At 50.8% G+C, this 23,966-nt stretch overlaps 1 protein-coding gene across 4 annotated transcripts in view; it reads right to left on the bottom strand.

The window, feature by feature from the left end:
* Positions 1 to 23,214, bottom strand: part of RGS3 (regulator of G protein signaling 3) — a 122,139-nt gene extending 98,925 nt beyond the window's left edge. For 2 of the 4 annotated variants that reach the window (XM_041764689.1, XM_041764686.1), the window contains exons 1-5: positions 21,466 to 21,593; positions 7,262 to 7,312; positions 5,297 to 5,355; positions 4,181 to 4,275; positions 3,148 to 3,216 (exon numbers count right to left, since the gene is read on the bottom strand). In XM_041764689.1, coding sequence (XP_041620623.1) covers positions 3,148 to 3,216; positions 4,181 to 4,275; positions 5,297 to 5,355; positions 7,262 to 7,312; positions 21,466 to 21,544 — 353 coding nt within the window. In that variant the 5' untranslated portion in view covers positions 21,545 to 21,593. Of the gene's footprint in view, positions 1 to 3,147; positions 3,217 to 4,180; positions 4,276 to 5,296; positions 5,356 to 7,261; positions 7,313 to 21,465; positions 21,601 to 23,096 lie in introns of those variants that run through there. The other 2 variants (XM_041764688.1, XM_041764693.1) reach the window with 2 other exon arrangements.
* Positions 23,215 to 23,966: the final 752 nt, after the last annotated feature.

Below are 23,966 nucleotides of genomic sequence, written 5' to 3' on the forward strand. Positions count from 1 at the left end.
GGACACGGTAAGCGCTTAACCTCACGCAAGTGCCTTAACCTTAAGAAGCCTCGGTTTCTTCTTCTCTGAAGAGAGGGACAGTAATAGTTGCTCGCTCTCGGGGTTGCTAGGAGGATTAAATGAGATAATGTAGGTAAGGTGCCTGGCGCAGAGAAGCGCTCGGTAAATGGTCTTAGATGGTGCTAAGTTGCATGCCCGCGCTTTGGAGAAGCACAATGTGATTTGAGAGCGTTCCGCAGGGCAGAAGTTTCCGGCAATTGCTGGGTCGGCCTCCTGGCTCAGAGGCGGATCAACACTCTGCCTCCCTGCAGCTGAGTGGGCCTCCGTGGTGCTGGCAGCTTCGGAGGGGCCATCTGTTCTGAAGTGGGCCTGCCTGGGCCTGCTCTGTCCCTCTCAAGCTTTGGGTTGGGACTGGGACCACGAGTTCCACTGTGTTTGGTTTAATAAGGAATCTCACTTTCCCAAAATAGGCAACAAGTGGAGACACTGCCTCTGTCACACTCCCCGCTGGGCGCTGACTCACTTTCCCCGCCGGCCTCACTTTATTTTCCAAAAAACATGAACTGCACCCTGCCCGGCTGGCTCTGGTCTCACAGGAGGGCAGACCTCCGTGGTGGATCCCAGTGTGGCGCCTGCCTCCAGCACCTGCTCCCCGACTTGCCTCCATCCCGTGGGCTCCTCAGACGTCCTCCAACTCTCTGACAACCCTTCCTCTGTCTTCTTCGGGCTTTCCTGCCAAGACGGGATTCTGACCCTTGAGCCTTGTCACTCACTGTCATCCTGAGCAGTCCCACCAACTCACCACTTCAGCCACCGCCTTGGTGGGCACAGCCCCCACATCCGTACCTTGGCACAGACCTCTCTCTCCCTCTGGGCTGTGTCAGCAAGCCTCCCCCCTACACAGCTCTCACCGGGCTGCTCTCTGGCCCCTCCATCTCAGGGTACCCAAAGCTGGTTCCCTGCCTTTTCAGGGCATGCTGGTTTGGCTGGGGACCCCACCTGATGCTCAGGAATGATCCCTGACTTCACCTGCTGCTCTCACAGCCAAACCATCACTAAGTACCATTAATCTCACCTCCTAAGTCTGTCTCCCCTCCCCCATCCCTAAAGCATCTCTTTCACAGATCACGGCAAGGATCTCCTAGCTCCTCCTCAGCCTGCCAAAGCCCTACACACATCTGCCTCTCCCCTGCTCACACCCCTCAGTATCTCTCTACTGCCAGCTTCCCAAACACCAAGCCCACGGCACAAGGTTCTCCCAGAACTTGGGTAAATGTAGATCCCTCAGCCCTGCCCATGAAGACCAGACTGAATCCATGTGATGTGGCACCTGGGAAGCTGTGTTCCTTGCAAGTATCCCAGGGGACTCTGATGCAAATCCAGAGGTGGGAACCACCAACCTTAGGAGGAAGCCCACTCCAAAGAACACCTATGGATGCATCTGGTTTGGCTTACACCAACCTCTTTATCTCATCTCTCCAGCTGGTCCCTACGTTGTACTTGACCCTCCGGCAACACCAGGGAGTTTTGAGATCGCTCCCCACTCCTGCCCTGCCCTGCCCTCTATATCCCGCCAGTTTTTCTTCCATCCTTTTGCTTGTGCCCCGGGAGGCAATATAATATTGAGAGTGGGACTCTGGGGTCTAACTCCCTGGGTCCCCATGCTGGCTCCACCAACTACTGGCCATGTGACCTTGGGCTCAGTCGGTTGGGCATCTGCCTTCAGCTCAGGTCCTGATCCCCCACATGGGGCTCCCTGGTCAGCGAGGAGTCTGCCTCTCTCTCTGCCTCCGCTTCTCCCTCTCTCTCTGCTGCTCCCCCTCCTTGTGTTCTCTCTCTCTCTCTTTCTCTGTCAAATGAATAAATAAAATCTTTAAAAAAAAAAAAGGCATACCAGCTATAACATTTAAGATACTAAAAAACATTTAACTGCAAGTGGAGCAGAGCTGATCTGGTCACTACTTGGTTCTATGATTGCTCAACAAATGCATGGCCTCGGGGTCCCCCAGATTCTTTGGGCTGCACCAGGTGAATGAACCCCGGCTGCTCACAGTGGGGCCACAGTACTCAGTCCAGGTGCTCTTACCACCTCTGCTGGGCAGCTGATTCTCCCTCTCACCCAGCACCCCTCCCCTATGCTGCACTAAACCCCCAGCTAATGACCACATCCGGCCTCCTATGTCCCAGGCAGCATGCAACATAGCTTGTTTGGCTTCTCCCACGTAAAACCTCTGTACCTCCTACACCACCTCCTCATGGCAGCCCAAGCCTGGCATGCATGTTCCTGCCTCTTGCTTTGCTCATGCAAAACCTTCTCTCCTTGTCCTATTCTTTTTTTTTTTTAGGATTTTATTTATTTATTCATTCATGAGAGACAGAGAGAGAGAGAAAGAGAGAGGCAGAGACACAGGCAGAGGGAGAAGCAGGCTCCATGCAGGGAGCCCAATGTGGGACTCGATCCTAGGTCCCTAGGATCACACCCTGGGCTGAAGGTGGTGCTAAACCGCTGAGCCACCCACCTGGACTGCCCCTCCTTGTCCTATTCTTGATCTCTACCCCATGTTCACAATCCCATTTCTTCCATGAAGTCTTCCTTGATCACCTTGGCCCACAATGAATTTCCTTCCCTCTTCCCATACTTACTTACTTACATACTTCTTTCCTTCCCATACTTACTGTCCTTATTACTCATTCAATCTTTTATTCATTCAAATAATATTTATAAAACATCTATGTGCTAGGCACCAGGTACAGTGATGACTAAGAAAGAAATGGGCTTTTTTTTTTTTTTCCCCCCTTTGGAGCTTCTACTCCTGTGGAACTGAGCCTGTGTATATTGTTACTGTAATCTGTGTCTACACAGCACCTGGTGTCCCTTCCTGCACATAGACACCTGAGAGCAGAATCCACGGGCAGGCTGGCTGGCATCCCCGGAGGCCAACATGGTGCCTTGTTGATACCAAGGGCGCAGCAGACACTCCTTGATAACTCAGTCCTTGCGACGGGCTGGCAGCAACTCAGATTTAATGTTGCCACTGCGACGTTCATCCAACAAGCGTTAACTGAGTCCCTGCTGTCTACTGGCCACCTGGCTGCCACCAGGGGCCTAGAGCAGGCCTTCCCCTCCAGCTCTGCACTTCCCCTCACCTGGAGTCACCTGCCCTATTCCACACAGTGACCAGAAGGCGCTTCTGTTCATCTTCCTCTTGGACAGGACTGCAAAGCAAACCAGATGGTTGGGGGGTTAGCAGGGCCGCACCCCAGTCCATCACAATCAACAAAATTTAGAAATGACCTAAACAACCATAAGGAACTGGTTAGAGAGACTCAAGTACCAATAGGGCGGGGGCAGGGGGGTGAGTATTCACATACACAAAAGTCTGTATTACCTCATTTGAGACAAAAGGGAGGTTCCTGCACAATACTATAGAACAATTCCATTTTTGTAAACACCTGCACGTACACAGACAGGCATACACACCCACACAAATCCAAAGACCTGAGAAGAAATAAGCTGAGGCATGTCATAAGTAATACAGCTTGGGGGGTGCAGGGGGAGGTCTCCTTTCTTCTCTTTGCTGATCTATTTTTCTACAATAAGCAAAATTACCTTGTGCAGTTTGAAAAAAAGCCAAAGTGTTCTTAATTTTCACTAAAATTAGTGAATTTTAGTTCCCATCAGCCTCAGAGTTCAGGAAGGGGTGAAAAATCATCATCATCATCATCATCATCAATAGTGCATTACACTGTCTCATTACACATCAGCTCTCTGAGGCTACTACTCTCCTAAGCCCATTTTACAACTACGGAAGCTGAGGCTCAGGGAGGGTAGCAAGTTTTATAAGGGGGAGGGATCTCACAGCTTGGAAAATCTCTTCTACTGACAGAGAAGGCTTGGCCCGAGGCACAGTGGGAAAATCCCTACTGGTCAGGGGCCATCAGCCTCAGGCTGGGCACTTTGGTTGGGAGAACCAGCCAAGCGGTATCTTATCACCACGGACCTCGCTGATGGGCCCGGTGCCAGGGATGCAAGGACCCCAGTGAACGAGAAAACACAGACATCCTTTAGAAGTCACTGTTTTTCTGCTTAGATCTACTTCTAGATTTGGCAAACAGAGTTGTTTCCAGATAAACATTCCTTCCCTCTCCCCTGGAGGGCCTGGCTGCCCCAGACTCTTACAAGAAGAAGTGCTCGTGGAAGACTGGCTCTCTGCAGTCTGGGACCGTCTGCGTCTTCTGGCGACGTAGTCGATTATCTTCTGGGATCAAAGAAATCTTGAATTGGAGAAAAGTAAGCAGGAGATGATGACTCTCAGCTGCGGAATCCCCCAAGCCCAACAGCTGATGCTGCCCATCCCCCAGGTCAAAGGCTTCCCGGGTGGCCCTCACACCGGCCTCCGCAGAGGACAGAGTGCAGTCCTCAGACGCCGGAAACAAACAGAAGCCCGGGCCGAGGCACCGGAGTCAGATGCCCAGACAGGGCCCCGCAGCAGGCGACACCACCAAGGCAGCCACAGGCCCAGCTATAGATGGGGTGCAGCTAAGCCACCTCTGCTCTTCCTCTCCCCTCAGTTCCCCACCACTGCTGGGAGCTTCCTTCACCAGAGGCTCAGGTCAGCCTCTGCTAAGGCCCCAAATCTGTGTTCTGGCCTGCAAGCTGCTCTTCCCAGGCCTCTGCTCCCACCCTGCTCCTAACCAAGTCCTCACCCACAGTGGCCTCTGACCAGCCTGAGGACTTTGGGGAGGGTAGAGAAGGGTGCATCAGGGCCTGCACCTGGCATCCCAGCTGCCACACTCTGGGAGGTGCCAGGCCTTTGGTCCTGGCCAGAAGTAGGCCCTCTGCCCTGTGGGGCCTCTGTCTTCATAGCAGGGGCCCCCCACTCTGATGGATCTTGCAGTCCTCAGAGACAGTCCCTCCCCTCTACCATCCAAAACTGGCCACCTTGCTTCTGGTTTTGCCAGGGAGAGGGGTGAAAATATTGCTTTTCAAGAGAGGGCTTGGGATTATCTGTGGATTTCCATCACCCACACATTCGCTATGCTCACCCATAAGATTCCAGCTCTTGCAAGAAGCCTTAGGGACCAAGCTGGGCTAAGGGAGGGGCCTGTCCTAGCTCAGCACCTCATCACTGGACCTAAAAAATGCCTACTGACCAAATAATGAGGCAGTCCTTGCCACTTTAAATGGCCCCAGGCCCCCAGATGTGCTGAGACCCTGGGGCACAGTCTTGTACCATGGCCCCTCACTCCCCCCGATCCCAAGCATCCCCATCCCCACCTCCAGCTCATCATATACCTTCACGTAGGGATCACAGATGCCAGGCTCTCTGCTCATCAGGCCTTTGCCTTCTATGACTAAACAAAGAATGAAAATGTTGGGGTGGGTAGATGGGTGGGAAGGATTATCACTAGTCCCTAATGTGTCTAACAGCCATTGGCTTTTAACCCCTCTCTGATCTAGTTCATTCCCACTATTTCCCACATGCAGGCAGCACCCTCACTGAGCCATTCTAGGGTACATTCGATTCCTTGAAACTTACAACTGAAAGAGAACATCAAATTTATTAAGTTTAACCCCTCATTTAATGGGGAAGATGAGACTAATGGGGGACCCAGAGATAGTAAGAAATTTGCCCAAGCCACAGAGCAATCAGACCAATGGGGATGACAGAGCTGGGTTTGGATCCCTATCTCCTGACTCCTAGTCCACTGTTCCTTCCTCCACATGAGGCTGCCTCCTGGGATGGAGAAGCCAGGCTAGAGAACTTACCCTGCCCTGTCAGCTGCGCTGTGGCTGGTGGACAGCAGAGCACAGCAGGTAAAAGCCTGGGTCCAGAGATGGCCTGGGGCCCCGGGTTCACAGACCAGCACACATGCCAGCTCCATCACTTACTAGACGTGAGAGCTTGAGCAAGTGGTTTTGCCTCTCTGCAACTGAATTTGCTATTTTTTCAATGGAGAAGTGATAATAATGGGTTAGTGACCACAACATTCACTTCGCATGATAGTTGTGCCGGTTAAATGAGATAATGTGTCTACAGTGCTGAGCAGAGTGCCTGGCAAGCAAGTAACTAACTGCTCAAGGAAGGCTGGCTAGAGAAAAAATAATAATAATAATAAAAAAAGCAAGGGGTGGGTGGGAGGTGAGGTGCAGACCTGCTCCTGAACGTGAGCACAGCCGTTTGCCTGAGGTCTGCAGGAATCAGACAGCAGGCCTGACAGAAGCAGAGCCTCTTTGCTATTTTCTTTTCTGTCCAGTTTGGATTGAGCCCTAGGGTTTGGCTTGGACCTGGCTTGGACGGGGCTCCCGTAGTCTGAGGCGTGAAGCCTATGAAAGCCAAAGGAGAGAGAGAACAGGCTGGAAGGGATGAAGAGCCCTAAGACTGGGGTGAAGCCAAAGCAAACTGTGCAGGACAAATGAAGTGGTGGAGGCCAAGATGCATTTTGCAAAATCTGTTTGCACAGCTGGAGTCAGGCTCTGGCTGGCAAAGAACCCCCCTCTGCTGGTCCTTGGGAACTTCACCTTGGGCCCCCCCAAGGCCAGGACCAGAGGACCCCAGGCGCCTGCTGGTCTACTCTGCCTGGTGTCCTAGCTACTGTTCCTGTGTGCATCCTTCCTCTCAAGGGCGTGGTCATGGGGGGCAGACTCCTGGCCTGAGGAAACCCTGGGTCTCCCTGGCCCCAGTGCAGGTGGAGCAGACATGGCTGCTGCCCCACTGCACTCCCTATATAGACCAGAATGACACTGTGTAGTCAGGGCTGTGATAAGGACACAGAAAAGGACACAACGCACTTAGGTAGGTCAGGGGGTGATTCTTGGAGGGGAAAAAAATGAAGCCAAATGAGCCTTCCTTCCTGAGTCTTAATGATGATGAAGGCAGGCATGTTTCTTACAAAATCAGAGGGAGGGAGGGTTATTTTTCAAAAGGAATTCAGAAAGAAGACAGGTGACTCCAGACACAAGAAATAGCACGTGCAAAGGCACAGAGGCATGAGCAAGCATGATGCTCTCAAGGGGGTCCACATAACAGGACAGGAAAGAGGGTACAGGGAGGCTCCAACAGCAAGAACCACTCAGGCTGGAAAGCTGGGCAGGGCCTACAGGGCCAAACAGAAGGGTCCAGGCAGCGAAGGCCATGGCAGGAGCTCAGTAACTACTTGTGTGCTGGGTGAAAGGACAGACAAATGCATAAATGGACAGGTAAAGTGTAAAATCCTCTGAACGGCACAGAGGACCTTCCTCGCCTGGCCTCATACTCACTGTGGAGCAGCAGAACCCGGTCCCGGGCATCGATCGACAGCTTCAGCTGACCTAAGGAAACAACAGAAATAACATCACCAGGCAGCCTGGGTGGCTTAGCAGTTTAGCACCGCCTTCAGCCCAGGGCCTGATCCTGGAGACCCGGGATTGAGTCCTGCATGGACCCTGCTTCTCCCTCTGCCTGTGTCTCTGCCTCTCTCTCTCTCTCTGTGTCTCTCATGAATAAATAAATAAAATCTTAAAAAAAAAAAAAAAGAAACGTCACCTCATCTTGTTGTTGGGTGAAAGATGGGGTAGCAGTGATGAGAATGCTCTTCTGTTCATGTAAAGTGATTCAAAGATCCATCCAGTCTCTGGGCTGCAAGGGAGCTCAGAAGCCACTTAGCCTCGTCACAACATCGAGAGTCCCTTCTGCAATACCTCCAGCAGTGGTTCTCCACCCTGGGCTTACACCCTCTCTGGTGATGGGGAGCTCATTACTTTATAAGTTAGGTTAACGCTGGAGAGCTCTCTCTGTGGGACATCTGGAAAAGTTGTTGCAACCACATCACAACGAGCCCAGATGGGAGAGTCAAGGATCCTGGGCCTTGGTTGGGAGTCCACGGGGGCCCAGGGGGAGGTCAGGACAAGCCCTCCACTGTGACTGACAGCTAGCTGTGTTCTGGAAAGGCAGTCACAACACAAGGACAAAAACGACAGATGATTTGGGGGAAAACCAAAGGCAAAGAGATCAGGCGTGGCCAGAGAGCTCCTTCAGAGTCCGTGCTACCACCGTCAACCATCCCGCAGAATCCCAATGTCCCGAAAGAGAAACCAACCGTTGGCATAGAGCCACACTACCCGAAGTGTGGTCCGAGAACCACCAGCATCAGAAGCATCTGGGTGACGCTCAGAAATGCAGAATCACAGGCCCCACCCCAGGCATACTGAACCAGAATCTGCAATTTGACTGGATCCCCAGGGAGGCACAGGTCCATTAAAGGTTGAGGAGCCCTGGACTAGAGCACGCTGAAAAGCCTCTGAGCATGTTTATAAGCTTGGAAAAAGGCCTTCTTAGCAAGACACAAAATGCAGAAGCACCAAGGGAAAAGACTGACAACTCTGACTCCATATGATTTTTAAATGTCCATTACAATGAAAGATACCATAAAGTTATGAGACAACAAAATAGAAAAATAGACAAAGGTCATACACTGGAAATTCAGAGAAGCCAAAACAGCCAATAAATGTACAAGAAGAAGCTCGCCCTCAAAGAGATCTGGGACATGTAAGATAACATAAAATACCATTTTCTGGGATGCCTGGATGGCTCAGTGGTTGAGGTCTGCCTTTGGCTCAAGGGTCCTGGGATCGAGTCCTACATCGGACTCCTCTCAAGGAGCCTGCTTCTCCCTCTGCCTGTGTCTCTGCCTCTCTCTCTGCGCCTCTCATGAATAAATAAATAAAATCTTTTTTAAAAAAATACCATTTTCGGGATCCCTGGGTGGCGCAGCGGTTTAGCGCCTGCCTTTGGCCCAGGGCGCAATCCTGGAGACCCGGGATTGAATCCCACGTCAGGCTCCCTGCAAGGAGCCTGCTTCTCCCTCTGCCTGTGTCTCTGCCTCTCTCTCTCTCTCTCTCTCTGTGACTATCATGAATAAATAAATAAATAAATAAATAAATAAATAAATAAATATTAAAAAAAAATACCATTTTCTATCAATGTGCTTGACAGATCATTTAAAAAAACAGATAATGTTGGGCCTCCTGGCTGGCTCAGTTGGTGGAGCAGGCGACTCTTGATCTTAGGGTTGTAAATTCAAGCCCCACGTTGGGTGTAGAGATTACTTAAAAATAAAATCTTTAGGGGCACCTGGATGGCTCAGTCGGTTGGCCTTCTGACTCGTGATCTCAGTTCAGGTCTTGATCTCCAGAGACGGAGTTCAGGTCCTGCACTGGGCTCTACACTGGGCATGTATCCTACTTAAAAAACAATAATAATAATAATAAAATAAAATCTTTTTTAAAAAAAAGATAATGTCATGGGGATCCCTGGGTGGCGCAGTGGTTTGGCGCTTGCCTTTGGCCCAGGGCGCGATCCTGGAGACCCGGGATCGAATCCCACGTCAGGCTCCCGGTGCATGGAGCCTGCTTCTCCCTCTGCCTATGTCTCTGCCTCTCTCTCTGTCTCTCTGTGACTATCATAAATAAATAATATTTAAAAAATAAATAAATAAATAAATAAATAAAGATAATGTCAAATGTTGGCTAAAAATATAAGAAAACACATACTCTCAAACCCTGTGAGAAGTATAATGGAGGGTAAGTTCTGACAATATCTATTAGATTTTTTTTAAGATTTTATTTATTTATTCATGAGAGCCAGAGAGAGAGGCAGAGACCCAGGCAAAGGGAAAAGCAGGCTCCCTATGGGGAGCCCGATGTGGGGCTCGATCCCGGGACTCGGGGATCACGACCAGATGCTCAACCACTGAGCCACCCAGGTGCCCTAGCTATTACAATTTAATTGTGCATGTCCTTCAACTTGGCAATTCTACTCCTAGGTAACTATTATGGACAAAAACCACATAAGGCTGGTGCTCCAGTGCTGTTTAAAATAAGGACAAATTGGAAACACCTGAAATGTCCATCAATATAAAAATGGTTAAATGAGCCATCTCTGGCTGTGCTTGGAATAACAGGGGCTATTGCAAAAAAAAAAAAAAAAAAAGGGGGAGCTCTGTATGTCCTGACAGGGAAAGATTGTTGCAATAAGTTTTTAAGAGAAACAAGCAAATTGCAGAACAATACGCATATTATATATTTCTGTGTGCATGTGTGCCCGTGCATGATGCCAAATGAAAAACAAAGATCACCTCTAGAATTGGAGGGAGGGAAGTCAAGAGGACTTTATCACTTGTTTCAACAATACAAATTTTATGAAGTATAGCACTTCTATAATTAAAAATAAGAAGTGGGGGCACCTGGGTGGCTCATTTGGTTAAGCATCTGACTCTGGATTTTGGCTCAGGTCATGACCTCAGGGTCGTAAGATGGAGCCCCAAGTCAGGCTCCACGCTCAGTGGGGAGTCTGCTTGAGATTCTCTCTCCCTCTCCTCTCTCACTCTAGCTCCAAATTAATTAATTAAAAAATCTTTTTAAAAATAAAAATTAAAAATAAGAAGAGGAAATGAAAGAAGAACGGAAGGGCAGTGGGAGAGAGAAGGAAGAGATGAAAGGAGGAGTAAATGTAAACATAATGGAAGGGCCAGGGCTGGAAAGCAGGTGAAGAATGAGGAGTCAATTTTCCCCCTGGGTTTTCTAATTTTTTTAAAGACAATATCAAAACAAAATAAAACATCAAGACTTCCTCACAGATGCCCAGTGGGCCCTTCAGCATGGACAGAAGGATCAGGCTTCTCTCCTTCACTGACATGTTGATAATTTTTCCTCAGTCCACTGGACTCTTCCTGGAACCTCAAGAAGCCAATGAACTCAATCCACCTGGTGAACACGTACTGGGGAGGCAAGGAGGACAGGGCAGGCCCTCTCAGCCTGCAGCAACTCCACACATCAACCGGAAAGCCCTTGCATCCATGACAACCCTGTCTTACAGTCCTCAGCCTCTGCTTGATCACCTCTGGTGATGGGGATCTCACTTCCTGTAATGGGAACGCTTTTTCTTTTGTGATAGCTCTGATTGTTCAATGTTCCATCTTATATTGAGCCAGAAGTGGCCTCTCAGTAACCTGTATTGCCCAGACATGGTTCTACTGTCAATCTCCGGGCTGTGTCCTCTTAGATCACCACTCCTCATGGCAGGCACAGTGAGACATCTCCTCAACATCCCAAATGTTTATCTCTGGACATGCCCCATGAAACTGGGACTGGGGCTGGGGCTTGTGCTTCGCTGCTAGCTGGAGGAAGGCCAGGCAAGGTTTGGAGAACAGAAAGGAAGGAAATTCTGAGCAGTTCCCTAACCTCTGGGGCCTAGAAACCACTTGCCCCTCACATTTTGGGGGTGTTTAAACTGCAAACCCAAATAACCCAGATTCCAGCAAACCCTCGTTCATCAGAAACTCCTACTGCTCTCCTGCCCAGGACACAGATCTCAGAAGCCCAGAGGCCTGTTCTTGTTCCAGTGCCAACTACTCTCCTCTCTCTCACAGACACCTTGTCCCCAGATGTGAGGTGGAGCTAATAACAGGGGTTTCTGCACTTGCCAAGTTGTGTGTGGATCAGATAACACTGCAGGGTGAGGAGGTCATTGGATGAAAGACACCAAGAGAATCCATGGTATTATTAGCTCAAGATCTGAGTGATTACCACTTTGGGGCTCCCTTGAGCTGAGAAATCTCCTACAAAAACTACGCTGGATCCAGTATGGAGTAGGAAAAGGCTTTGAAACAGACAGAAGTGGCCAGCAGTCACAGATCCCATCTCATCAACCCAAAGGCCACTGTGTTTAACCCTAAACGTTTCTTCTGAAACTATCACCAGTGCAAAGGCAGCTTTGGCCTGAACATATCTGGCTTTCCAAAGCTGCGGGAGCCACTGTGCTGAGCAACACCATCACCTACCAACAACCCGTTTACAGAAATCAGGATGGAGAAATCTCCCAGCACAAATGGCCATTGGTTCCATTCGACAAACATTAGCCAGGCACCTGCACGGGGGGTGCTGAGTCAGAAAGGACAGATCTGAATGGCCCAGTGCCCACCCACAGGGAACTCACAGCCCAGTGTGACTTGGAGGGCCATGGCCAAGGCCAAAAGTGTAGCTGGAGCACAGGACAGGCCTGGAGTAAAGACTGACTTGGAAGTCAGAGGAGACTGCCCAGCACCCCTTGCAGGCCTCCTCAGGGATGGCCAGCATGCTCTCTATCCTGTTACAGCAGAGAAACCAAGCCCCACAGCCGAGGTTCAGGCCCCCAGTGCAGCACACACCCTCCTCCAGCCCATCCGTGGGCTCACAGATAAGGGCAAAATGAAGAATTTTGCCCCTACTCACCCCCACCCCACTCAGCCACACCTGTTCCTTCTGCCTCCCCCACTTAGCCCCTTCCATCAAATCAATGTGTCTCAAGGGCCCCGAAGACATCTTGCCCAGCCTCCTCGACTGGGAGCCAGAACAGTCATGCCCAGATATGAAAGGTGACTTGCCCTGGACCCAGAATGACCCAGGTAAGGCAGGCTAGAATGGGAGACCAGATGCTGTCCCAACTCCAGCACTCTTGTGTGTACACCGACCCAGTCTTCTAGAGCCATTAATGGACACCACCGTACCTGCCGATGCAACCCTGGGGCTCGGAAGCAGAGGGAGCCATCAGGCACAGGACAAGGTGCCATAGCTTTGCTTCAGAACCCAAAAAGAGGGCAGGCTCAAAGAAACATCCCCAAGTCTCAAGAAATAAACCACGGGGTAGAGGGAAAGTCAGGCTGAAACCCTGGGGCCTTCAGCCAATCTGAAAAACCCATCCCTGGAATCTCTGATCTGGTCACTATCCCCGCTTTCTGCCCAGGTCCAGCGAGTGGCCTATGACAGTACCAGGAATGTCCAGGCCACAGGGCCTGAAGCCATTCTCACCAGGGTATTCAGGGGCCCTGGAGAGGGCATACCCACCCCCCCCCCCAAGTCCCACTGAGCTGCGGTTGAGCACGCTGTCTGCACAGGGAGGTGGTGACAGGGACCCAGAGAGGCTGTAGAAGTGCATGGGAGCCAGGGCCCAGAGACAAAGGGAGAACAGACAGGGACGCACGTGACAGGAAAAATCCTGGGTGACAGTGAGCCTCAGAAGGCACAGGGAAGGCACTGAATCCAGACTTTGCTGGCATGGGACCTAGGGGGGTTCAGACTCACTGGGTCCTGTAGATAAAAGGGCATGGAAACCAGCAAAAGAAATTCAAGCTGGCAGACCTTACTCTGTTTGTTATAAGAGGACCACAGGAAGACAAATTCTGACTCTCAGGACACAGCCAGGCAGAGACATACTCAGAAAATGAAGCAAAATGAGGGCCGGGCGGGCCGGGCAGCCCAGGTAGCTCAGCTGTTTAGCATCGCCTTTAGCCCAGGGTGTGTGATCCTGGAGACCCAGGATTGAGTCCTGAATCCCATGTCGGGTTCCCTGCATGGATCCTGCTTCTCCCTCTGCCTATGTCTCTGCCTCTCTGTGTGTGTGTGTGTATCAATAAATAAAATATTTTAAAAAATAAAATAAAATAATAAAATAAATTTAAAAAAAGAAGATGAGGGCCCACACACCACTGCTGGACTCGGGGATCGGCAGGAACATGTCCTAGAGGGAGCTCATGTCACCCTGGAGAATGCAGAGGATACATCTCTTGAGAGTCTCATGGCCTGGCTGCCATGAAGCAGCAGTCATCCCCAAACCCAGTTCACCTCAAAAGCAATTCCCCATTTAGGAGCTACCATGTGTTGAGAGCCACAGGAAGGGGGATGATGTCAGGACAAATGTACAAAGGAGGCTGGGTCTCCATGTAGCCTCACCAGCCACCAACACTCAACAGATTCCCCCTTGATTTGTAGAGATGGGTCTGTACCTCAAGCTGTGTGTGCAAGAGAGCGGGAGGGAGCCAACCGGCTGTCAGGCACCCCTCCCTCTGTGATCCTGGGCTGCCTGACCCACAGGGCAGCCTGACCATGGCTCAGAGAGGGGTACACACATTTACCGATTTCACTTTCTGCCCTCTACAGGAGAAAGGGTATGCTGCAGGGGCGCTGGGGAGATGGGAGCCATCCAGCTCTGGGGATGCAGCCCTGTGGAACCTTGCAAGTGTCTGTTCCTTTGAAGAAGGAGAATCTTGAGTTCCATTTGGAGAAACAGCCTGACTTATGCTGGTGCCTGCTGGCAGAAGGAGGCCTGCAGAGCCCAGAGGATCGGGGGCTACAGTGGTGGGAGAGAGATGATGACGGGTCAGTGCGACTCCTCTCTTCTGACTCTCTGCTTCCTGTGAAACTTGATATTAATGTGGTTTCCCAAGCTGTTTTTTAGTTCCAGGAATAGATTGCTCTCGCCAGCTAACATCTTGGCAGCAGAAACCCCATGCAAAACCACCTGGCAAAGCCATTCCCAAATTCCTGACTCACAGAAACTGGGAGATAATGAATGTTTGGGCTTTTTAAGCCAATAGGTATTGGGGTACTTTGCTACGAAGCATCAGATAATGAATATGTCTCCAGATTGCCTCTGTAGTCAGGTAACATAAACCTGATATCAACTCCGAGGCAATTCTTCAATTTTTAAAACTGTTAAGAAAATATAATTCTAAGATAAATCAGTATATTATGACTAAGGAAACAAAAGACTTTCCATTTGTGAGGTCCTTGATTTTCTCCACAAAGAATTCTGATAGATTGAAACTGTACTCATTACCAATTCAACTGCAAAATCTGGAATCGTCTCACGTTAACCCACGAACAGCCCAGCACATTCAGGAAAAGGCTTCAACTGCAGAGCAAATGATTTTCTTTTATACCTATTCGTGTACAAACACAACATACAGAAAATTCACATTATTCTGCCTTTCATTATTTTCTTTTAAATTTTACTATAACAACTTGAATTTTAAAATTGTCAGTTTTGCCGCAATTTAGAAATGACTCTTGCCACCTTTACCTATCTTATACTACAAACTTCTCCATAGTCAAATGTTATTTTACAATGATGAACACCTGTTACATCCTTGCTGATGGCTTCAAGCCACACTGTGAAGTCAATGATTTCTTTTCATTATGTTTTACAGTGTGTTATTTTTTCACTATCAAAGTTTTCCAGTAGAACAAGTCTAATTGGGAAAACACCAGGGAGGAAGCACGGAAGGAATTATTAGCAAAGCGAGGGTTTTAGAGTCAGTATGACCTGGCTTGGATCCTGGTTCCACATTGATGATCCTGAATCACTACCCCTTCGTTTCCTCATCTGTACAATGGAAAGAAGAACCATACAGTCCTGGCAGGCCTCTTATAAAACTGAGAATGAATACACGTGGAGCACCCAGCAAATGGAAGGCATTCCCACTGATAGGACAAAAGGAAGGATGGAAGGAAGAAAAAGGAAGGATGGAAGGGTGGAAAGGTGGAGGGAAGGATGGAAGGATGAAAGGGGTAGAAGGAAAGATGGAAGGATGGAGAGAAGAAGGGAGGGGGAAGGGTGGAAGGAAGGATGAAAGGGTGGAAAGAAGGATGGAAGGGTGGAAGAATGGAAGGGTGGAAGGATGGAAGGGAGGGGGGAAGTTTAGAAGGGTGGAAGGAAGGAAGAAGAGTGGAAGGGTAGAAGGAAGGGTGGAAGGGTGGAAAGATAGAAGGGAGGGAAGAAGTTTGGAAGGGTGGAAGGAAGGATGAAAGGGTAGAAGGAAGGATGGAAGGAAGATGGATGGAAGGATGGAAGGGTAGAAGGAAGGGGATCCCTGGATGGCTCAGCAGCTTAGCACCTGCTTTCAGCTCAGGGTGTGATCCTGGAGTCCCAGGATTGAGTCCCACATTGGGCTCCCTGCATGGAGCCTGCTTCTCCCTCTGCCTGTCTGTCTGTCTCTCTCTCTCTCTCTCATAAATAAATAAAATCTTTAAAAAAAAAAAAAAGGAAGTATGGATGGGTGGAAGGAAGGATGGAAGGGAGGAAGGACAGGTATAGAAGGGTGAAAGGGAGGAAGGACAGGTAGAAGGGTGGAAGGGTAGAAGGGAGGGAGGAAGTTTGGAAGGATGGAAGGAAAGATGGAAGCGAGGAAGGACAGGTAGAAGGGTGGAAGGGTAGAAGGAAGGATAAAAGGTTGGAAGGGTGGAAGGAAGAATGGAAGGCCAGAAGGGTAGAAGGAAGGATGGAAGAGTGGAAGGGTGGAAGGGTAGAAGGATGGGTGGAGGGTGGAAGGGTGGAAGGAAGAATGGAAGCATGGAAGAGTGGAAGGGTGAAAGGAAGTATGGAAGGATGAAAAGGTAGAAGGAAGGATGGAAGGGTGGAAGGATGGATGGAAGAATGGAAGGGTGGAAGGGTGTATGGAAGGATGGAAGGAAGGATGGAATGATGGAAAGGTTGAAGGAAGGGTGGAAGAGTGGAAGGAAGGATGGAATGATGGAGGATTGGAAGGGTGCAAGGTGGGTGGGTGGATGGAAGGATGGAAGGGAAGGAGGAAAGGAGAGGAGATGAAAAGAGAAAAAATGACTCAGAATAATTAGAAAACACCCATTAGGGAACCTCTATTTCTAGGATGACAGGTCCACTGAGGAAATCTAGAAGAGCCAGACAAAACATTTAGAAGTAGTTTCTTGGAGATACAACAGGACAGAGAGGAACTAGGGAGCAGGCTCTGGGAGGAGGGAATTCTGTGGAATGAAGTTTAATGTTTTCTGGACTAATTCTCTCCTTAGGGTGTTTTCAAATTCCAGAGAGATGACGGGGAGGCTGAGAAGCTGGGCGGAGTTTCTGTCTGTCTCACAGGGTGAGAGGAACGGATGTTGGAGACCAGGGCCTGTCAAGAGTGGGGTCCTTTGGGGTTGGAACCCTCCAGGGCTGCTCTGCAGGGAATACGGCCCTCAAGGGACTGCAGCCTAACATCAGATGACCCCAATCCCTAACAGTACCATTATCCCGGATCACTAATGACCTCAAGCCCCTGACAGAAGCAAATATCTTTTCAAAGGAAGGTATCACCCTGGGTCTGCATCAAGCAGCAAAAACACAACTCTGTGCCTGCCACTTGTAAGAGGCACAGCACACCTAGAACAGAAGGAAACAGGAAGACTGATGGAAATAAGACAAAAAAAGGTACACCAGGCAAATTCATTGTTAACCAAAAGGCTGGGAAGCTATTTTGACATCAGGAAAGGCCGACTTTTCTCCACTAGAAATAAAGAGAAGGCTTCATAGTAATAAAAGTTTCAGTTCTCTACTAAGATAGTAATTCTAAATCTGTACGCTCTATTGTTTCAAAATATATAAAAGAAAGACTGACAGCTTGGGACCCCTGGGTGGCTCAGGTCATGATCCCAGGGTTCTGGGATCAAGTCCCGCATCGGGTTCCCCACAGGGAGCCTGCTTCTCCCTCTGCCTGTGTCTCTGCCTCTCTCTATGTCTCTCATGAGAAAATAAATAAAATTCTTAAAAAAGAAAAGAAAATCCCCACTATTTGGAAATTAAGAAACACAATTCCAAATCACCTAAAGACTTGAGAAAGTATGGCTATAAAAATAAGAAACTACTTTGAGCTGAATGATAAAGAAGAAAACTGCAAATATCAAACATGAGGCTTCTGGATATTGGCCATCTTGACCGCCTCCCACTCCCCACTCTCCCACCCCCGTACAAGTTGCATACGCAGGTATTTACTTTGTGATAAGTCACTGAACTGCATGTTATCTGGGGGGGGGGGGGGGGGGACACTTTTCTGAATAAAAAGGATTTTTTAAAAATTGAGCAGAATGGGAAAAGAGAACAAAAGGGCTATTGACAGGCCAGAAACTGAGAATTTCTGAAAGCTCCCACACAAACAGACCCCAAATGACAGGAATGGCAATAAATACCGAGGGCCCAGACCAGCAAGTGATGGGTTCCTGAGAAGTCGCTGGACGGGCTTTCTGGCCAAGCCCGGGGACCAGCCCAGGCTCAGAGCAGCAAGGCCAGTCAGGGGCAGCCAGCAAGGCCAGATCGCAGCCTCCAGTTCAGGGCCCTGCTTCACGCTGCCCAACTTGCACAGCAGCCGGCTGGCATCTGTTCTACAGAAAACACGTTTGTCATCCCTGGAGGAGTTGGGTTCTAGGCCTGGTTTATATACTCCCCTCTCCTGCAGCCAGAACACTTCCTTAGAAGGCAGTGTGTGGGGGAGCCCCGGTGGCCCAGCGGTTTAGCGCCGCCTTCAGCCCAGGGTGTGACCCTGGGGACCCAAGATCAAGTCCCATGTCAGGATCCCTGCACGGAGCCTGCTTCTCCCTCTGCCTGTGTCTCTGCCTCTTTCTCTCTGTGTCTCTCATGAATAAATAAATAAAATCTTTAAAAAAAAAAAAAAAACGAAGTTAGTGTGTAGCCAACTAATGTTACTTGAACATGCTTCTTACTAGGGGACAAGGCACTGGACCCCTGTACACACACACACACACACATGCCCACATACATATATACACACATATATACACATATATACACATAAACCTCAACATATGCCTACAGTACTCTCTCTGGAAGGAAAACAATTTTGTTTCTTTATAATCCCAGAGATCCTGGCAATTTAGCTCCCTTTAAACGTTTGTGCTTGGGGGAGCGCCTGGGTGGCTCAGTGGTTGAGCATCTGCTTTTGGCTCAGGGCGTTCTGGGATCGAGTCCCGCATTGGGCTCCCTGCATGGAGCCAGCTTCTCCCTCTGCCTGTGTCTCTGCCTCTCTCTCTGTGTCTCTCGTGAATAAACAAATAAAATCTTTAAAAATAATACATACATAAATAAATAAATAAATAAATGTTACTGCTTGGTAAACCATCAGCTTGGCACCACTTTCATCTGGTCCTACCAGGGCAAAGCCAACTCCTAAAAACCAGGGACTACCTTCCGTGCTGGAAAAAAGCCAGCAAAGGGGTAAAGTTAGCAAAGACTTTCATGTTAAGAGAGTTCACACTGGCTACCAAAGCTAACTAAATCCATAGCTTCCAAACTTGGTTGATCATCAAAATACTTCTGTGGCTTCTTACAATTACAGATTCTCAGGCTCCACCCTAGACTTATGAAGATCCTAGGAACCTATGGGGCATTTTTTTAAAGATTTATTTATTATTTTGAGAGACAGAGAGTGTGCAAGAGCAGGGGGGCAAGGGGAGAGAGAGTCATAAGCAGACTCCATGCTGAGCTCGGAGCCCCACACGGGGTCTTGATCCCACGACCCTGAGATCACAACCAAGACCAAAACCAAGAGTCGGATGCTCAACTGCTATGTCACCTAGGCACCCCAGGAATCTGTTTTCAATAGACTTGCCAGGTGCTTCTGCAAAGCGACCAGGTCTGGTAACCACCAATACGAATCTTCATTCATGAGCAGACAAGAAAAGGCACTCAGTGTATGAAGAAAACCAACAGCCTCAAAGAAGGGCAGCATTTGTCAAGGAAATTAGAATTTAAGCAGGAAAAACAGGGCAGAACTTTCCGGTGTCGAGCTGTGTCCTCAGAGAGATCTGAGTGGAGACTGCATACATAAGAGCGGGAGGCTCCCCACCCTACCAGGCTCCTGCCTGCCCGCTGCACACTCAGGTCACAGTCACTGGTTCAAGCAGCAACCCTTTCCAGATAACCATCCGACCCAACCCTGAGGCCACGCCAGGGCGGGGAATCCACTCCCTGCTGTTCTGGACACTCCTCAACTTCCCAGATCTGGCAGGATGATTAATTCAATAGAAGACTATGAACTGATGCTAGGAAACAGTCACACTATACCAGTAAGGAAAAGAAATGGATTCTAAAAGGTATATATAATATGGCCTCGATTCTTTGCAAATTAAACACGCCCTTACACATACACTCACAAATAAGTCAGGAAGGGTATAAAAATGTTAACTGACAGCGGTCTTTTCTGAGGAGTCAGAATACAGGTGATTCTTCGCTTTCTCCTAACCACTAAGTTTTCAACAAGGAAGCCATCTGACAGTGATAACAAGGAGGAAAAGACAATGAGATATACTTTTACCTTTAAATCAGGACAGAGGGCAGCCCGGGTGACTCAGTGGTTTAGTGCCGCCTTCAGCCCAGGTTGTGATCCTGGAGACCCGGGATCCAGTCCCATGTCAGGCACCCTGCATGGAGCCTGCTTATCCCTCTGCCTGTGTGTGTGTGTCTCTGTGTGTGTGTGTGTGTGTCTCTCATGAATAAATAAATAAATAAAATATTTTTAAAAGATAAAAATAAAAAATAAATAAATCAGGACAGAGCTAAGGTAATAGGGCCTCACAGCTCCTTGACACTCTTTCCTGACCACCCCAGCCCCACCAACTCAGACCACCCAGAAACCTCCCTTGTCTGGTGGACTCCCGCATCCCGGTGGGGATAACAGGAACTGCTTGCAAGGTTTGGGAGGGAGCAAACGAGAAAAAGCACTTGACACAAGGCATGGCACGTGGTAAGTACTCAACAAATGGTGGCTACTTCATCACTCCCATCGTCAGCGCCCACCAACTAGACAAGTGAATTCCAGAGTGCCAGACCACAGGCCATTGCCAGGGGCCAAGCCACTGCTTTTCTATCCCTCCCTCTGCTCCTAGAGAAAAAGGCCGTTTGTGAAGAAGAACCAAGCACACTGATAGGGGTAAGCCTGAGACTAGGAGAGCCGGAACCCCAGGGAGGGCCTAACTCCTGGGCCGTTCTGCCTATGAACTCTGGCCAAAGTCCCGTATGTTGGTAACTACCCCAACCTTTATAAAGAAAATTGTATACAATAAAAAAAAAAAAAAGTGCTGGACAAGTCATCTCGGAAGGTTTTGAGCTCAGGTACGAAGTCTGCCACTGGGTGACCTTCCTCTCTCTGGATCTCACGTCTCCACAGAGAAAATCTTACCCGCTCTCCCCAGGGAGTTGCAGAACCAGTGAGGACACACATGAAGGGCTGTGCTCTGGACAGGGCTCTTATCTCTGTTAGGGCTACTTGAAAGGCTGGATTTGCCCAGACCCTCGGGGAAGCTGCTGCCCCATTGTTCTTTGGGGGACCCCAGGCGTGCTAGGTCAGGGTTTGGGAGCAGGGGCCTCCTGCCCATTTCTCTCTGCCTCAAGCCCCCAGGGCAGCCCCTGTGACCCTCCTGAGGGTCTGGTCACTCCTGGAGAAGAGAATTATCCTACACCTGCTGTGGGTCAGATACCCAGCGGGGTCACAGCACAGCTTCCAAGGCGAGCCCACAAGGAGCCGCCCCCCCCCGGGGGGGGGCTGACTTGGCACCTGTTCTGTCCCTGAGCCAAAGGCCAGAGGAGGGAGGAAACCTTGAGATGTAGTAACAAGACCGCGATTTAACCCTGAGCTGCTTGCTCATGGGAAACTAGGGGTGCGCAGCGGGTCCCCCAAAGACCAAGCGGGCGTGATCCCTGCGGCCAAGTGGGGCAGAACCAGTGCACCTGGCACCTGGCACCTGGCACCTGGCACCTGGCGCGACCGGCCGGGCAGCAGGGGTGCCCGCGGGCTGCCCAGCCGGCCGAGGGCCCCGAGCCCCTCCCGGGCACCTGCTCCCGGCACGGGTGCGCGGCGGGCACTCACCGAAGGTGGCGAGGTAGAAGGACAGGCCGGGGCGGGCGCGCCGGCGCCCGAGGGCCGCGCGGTGCAGGGAGCGCTGCATGGCGCCGCGGAACCGAGGCGTCCGTGTTGCTGCCCGTCGCCCTGGCAGCAGGTTCACCGCCCGCCCGGCCCGCGTCGGGAGGCGGAGGCGGAGGCGGAGGCGGAGCGGGGCCGCGGCGTTTGAACGGGCGGCGCGCCCAGCCCTCATTGGCCCGCGCCGTGTGGATGGGGAGGCCTCCACCGACGCCGGGGGACGGCCGGCAGCGCCCCACCTGCAGGCCGGTGGCCCCTCCTCCGCGCTCCCCGCAGCCCGCAGCCCGCAGCCCTCCCCGAGGGCCCCGGAGGACCCGGCGGCCGCACCGGGGCTCCCGGCTCCAGGCTGGAAGTGCCCGCCCCATGCGAGGCCCGTGGCACCTGGCGTGTCCACGCAGGCGGGCCTGGCCTGCTCGCCCAGCTCCCCGAGCCAGCAATTAGCCAGGTTCCTAACATGCTTTGAAGCCCAGACCTGTAATCACCGGACCCAAGCAAGGGCAAAGGAGCATCCTCCCGGCCCAGTGCGGTGGGGTTTGGGAAAGTGTGCTCCGTGCTTGGACCGGCTGCCCCCACCAGGCTGCAGCCCCCTTCCCAAACTCTGCCCTCTCCATCTGCCTCTTGAGCCTCCTCGTGGATGGGAGCAGCCCGGCCCGCACAGGTCCAGACCAGAGCAGCTTGCTCGGCCAACCTCACAGCCCCCTATCTGCAGCCTGCTGCCATGGAAAAGGAGCGCGGACAGAAACACACGGTTGGCAGGCAGGGTAGGCGCTTTCGGTCTCCAGAGCCAGGTGTCAGGAGGCAGAGCTGGAAGGAAGGTCAGTCCCTGCACTGCTTTGTCAGCAAACATTTGTGGGACACCTCCTGGGAACAGTTTCACACCAAGACATCTGCTCTGCAAATCTCTGACTGTTGCTGCTGTGGGAGGGAAAGCTGCTGGTCTTATGTAAATCTAAAAATGGGAGGTGTTGGAAGTTGCCAGATGGATATCTGGCTGAGGGATCCACTCAAGACAAGGTTGGAAGATGCAAGAGAGAAAGTGGGGAGGAAGCTGAATGTTTTGTGTACCAGGTGCCAGGGGCTGAGCTGGGCAATTAACACACATCATCTCATTTAATCCTCATGGTGATCCTGAGAAGTATTAGCCCCAGTTTACCAGGGATAAATCTGAACCTCAGGCAGAGAGGGGAGGTGACTTGTCCAAGGCTGGCAGAGCTAAAATTTGAACCCAGGCCTTCCTGCCTGACATCCTCTGTCCATTCTTCTTTGGCCTCCACACCTGCCTCATGGACAACAGCAAAGCAAGTGCAGGTTGCAGACTTGCCTTCTTGAGGCAGGTAAGGAATCTTGAAGGCTCAGGGCCAGCTGGCTACCACAAGGAACAGACACTAGAGAAGGAGCCCTGGAATCAGCAAACTAATGGTCAAGTGCAAATGAGTCACATAAAGGCCAGCGGACTGTTTGAAACCCGGCACTCTATGAAGCCCTTGCTCTGCCCTTTGCCCAATCCACATACCATGAGGACTGCCCAGAGCAGAGGCAAGCCTACTCCCCTGGCTCCAACCAGTGACAGACGGACTTACCTGCACCCTGGACTTGAATATGCCTGATTCTCCTCCTGGCTGGGGTGGTTTGCGTCCACGCATCCTTTCTCAGCACAGAGGTATGCTGGCCCTGCCACTCCATCCAGCATCGGGCTCAAGCCGCAGGATGCAGAAAGGACACTAAGGCTGGTGGTGTTACAGACCTGCAGGAACAAGATAGGAGCTGGAGTTAGGCATGACGGAGGATGCCCCTGAGAGCAGTGTTTATTCCCAGTATGAATTAGAAAGCATGGCATTGTGGAGCCAAGGCAAAGGAAGGTCCACACAGGAAGGGACAGTGATGTGCCCAAGGTAGCAGTGGCCCCTTCACAGCTCTGCCTGGGGCCACAGTGGAGCCTATATCGGGGAAGACAATCTTGAGCTCAGGAAGCCATGAGCAAAGTACAGATGCACACTCAGGAGGGTGGGACCCAGAAGAGCAGGATAGAGCTGCATTCAAATAGTGTGGGCTGGTGGGGGTGGGGGGCTGCGGAGACTGAAGCTCACATTGACACTTCACCCCAACTCAGAGTAAAGGGCCACTCTGCAGCTAACCTACTCAGTTGGGAGAACCCAAAGCCACTCTGATCCTGATCTGACCCCTCTAATGCCACCATCTCCACCACTTTAACCAGCAATAGTAAGGCTCCTTTACTTAGTAGAACACTGGACACTCCCTTCTCTTAAAAAGGGAGGTCACTCTTCTCAGGAGAGGGAGGATAGAAATGAGTGGGAACCTGGGCAGAGGCACTGCAGGAGAAACTGGGCCTATTCACACACATTACTGTCCAAAGGGGCCATCCAAAAAGGGTTGCAGTCATGGCCCTGCTTTCCCTAAGGAGGCAGGGGAGTTTGCTAGCCAAGCCTGTC

The sequence above is a fragment of the Vulpes lagopus genome, chromosome 7, assembly GCF_018345385.1.
Source record: "Vulpes lagopus strain Blue_001 chromosome 7, ASM1834538v1, whole genome shotgun sequence".
In the NCBI taxonomy this organism is placed as follows: Eukaryota; Metazoa; Chordata; class Mammalia; order Carnivora; family Canidae; genus Vulpes; species Vulpes lagopus.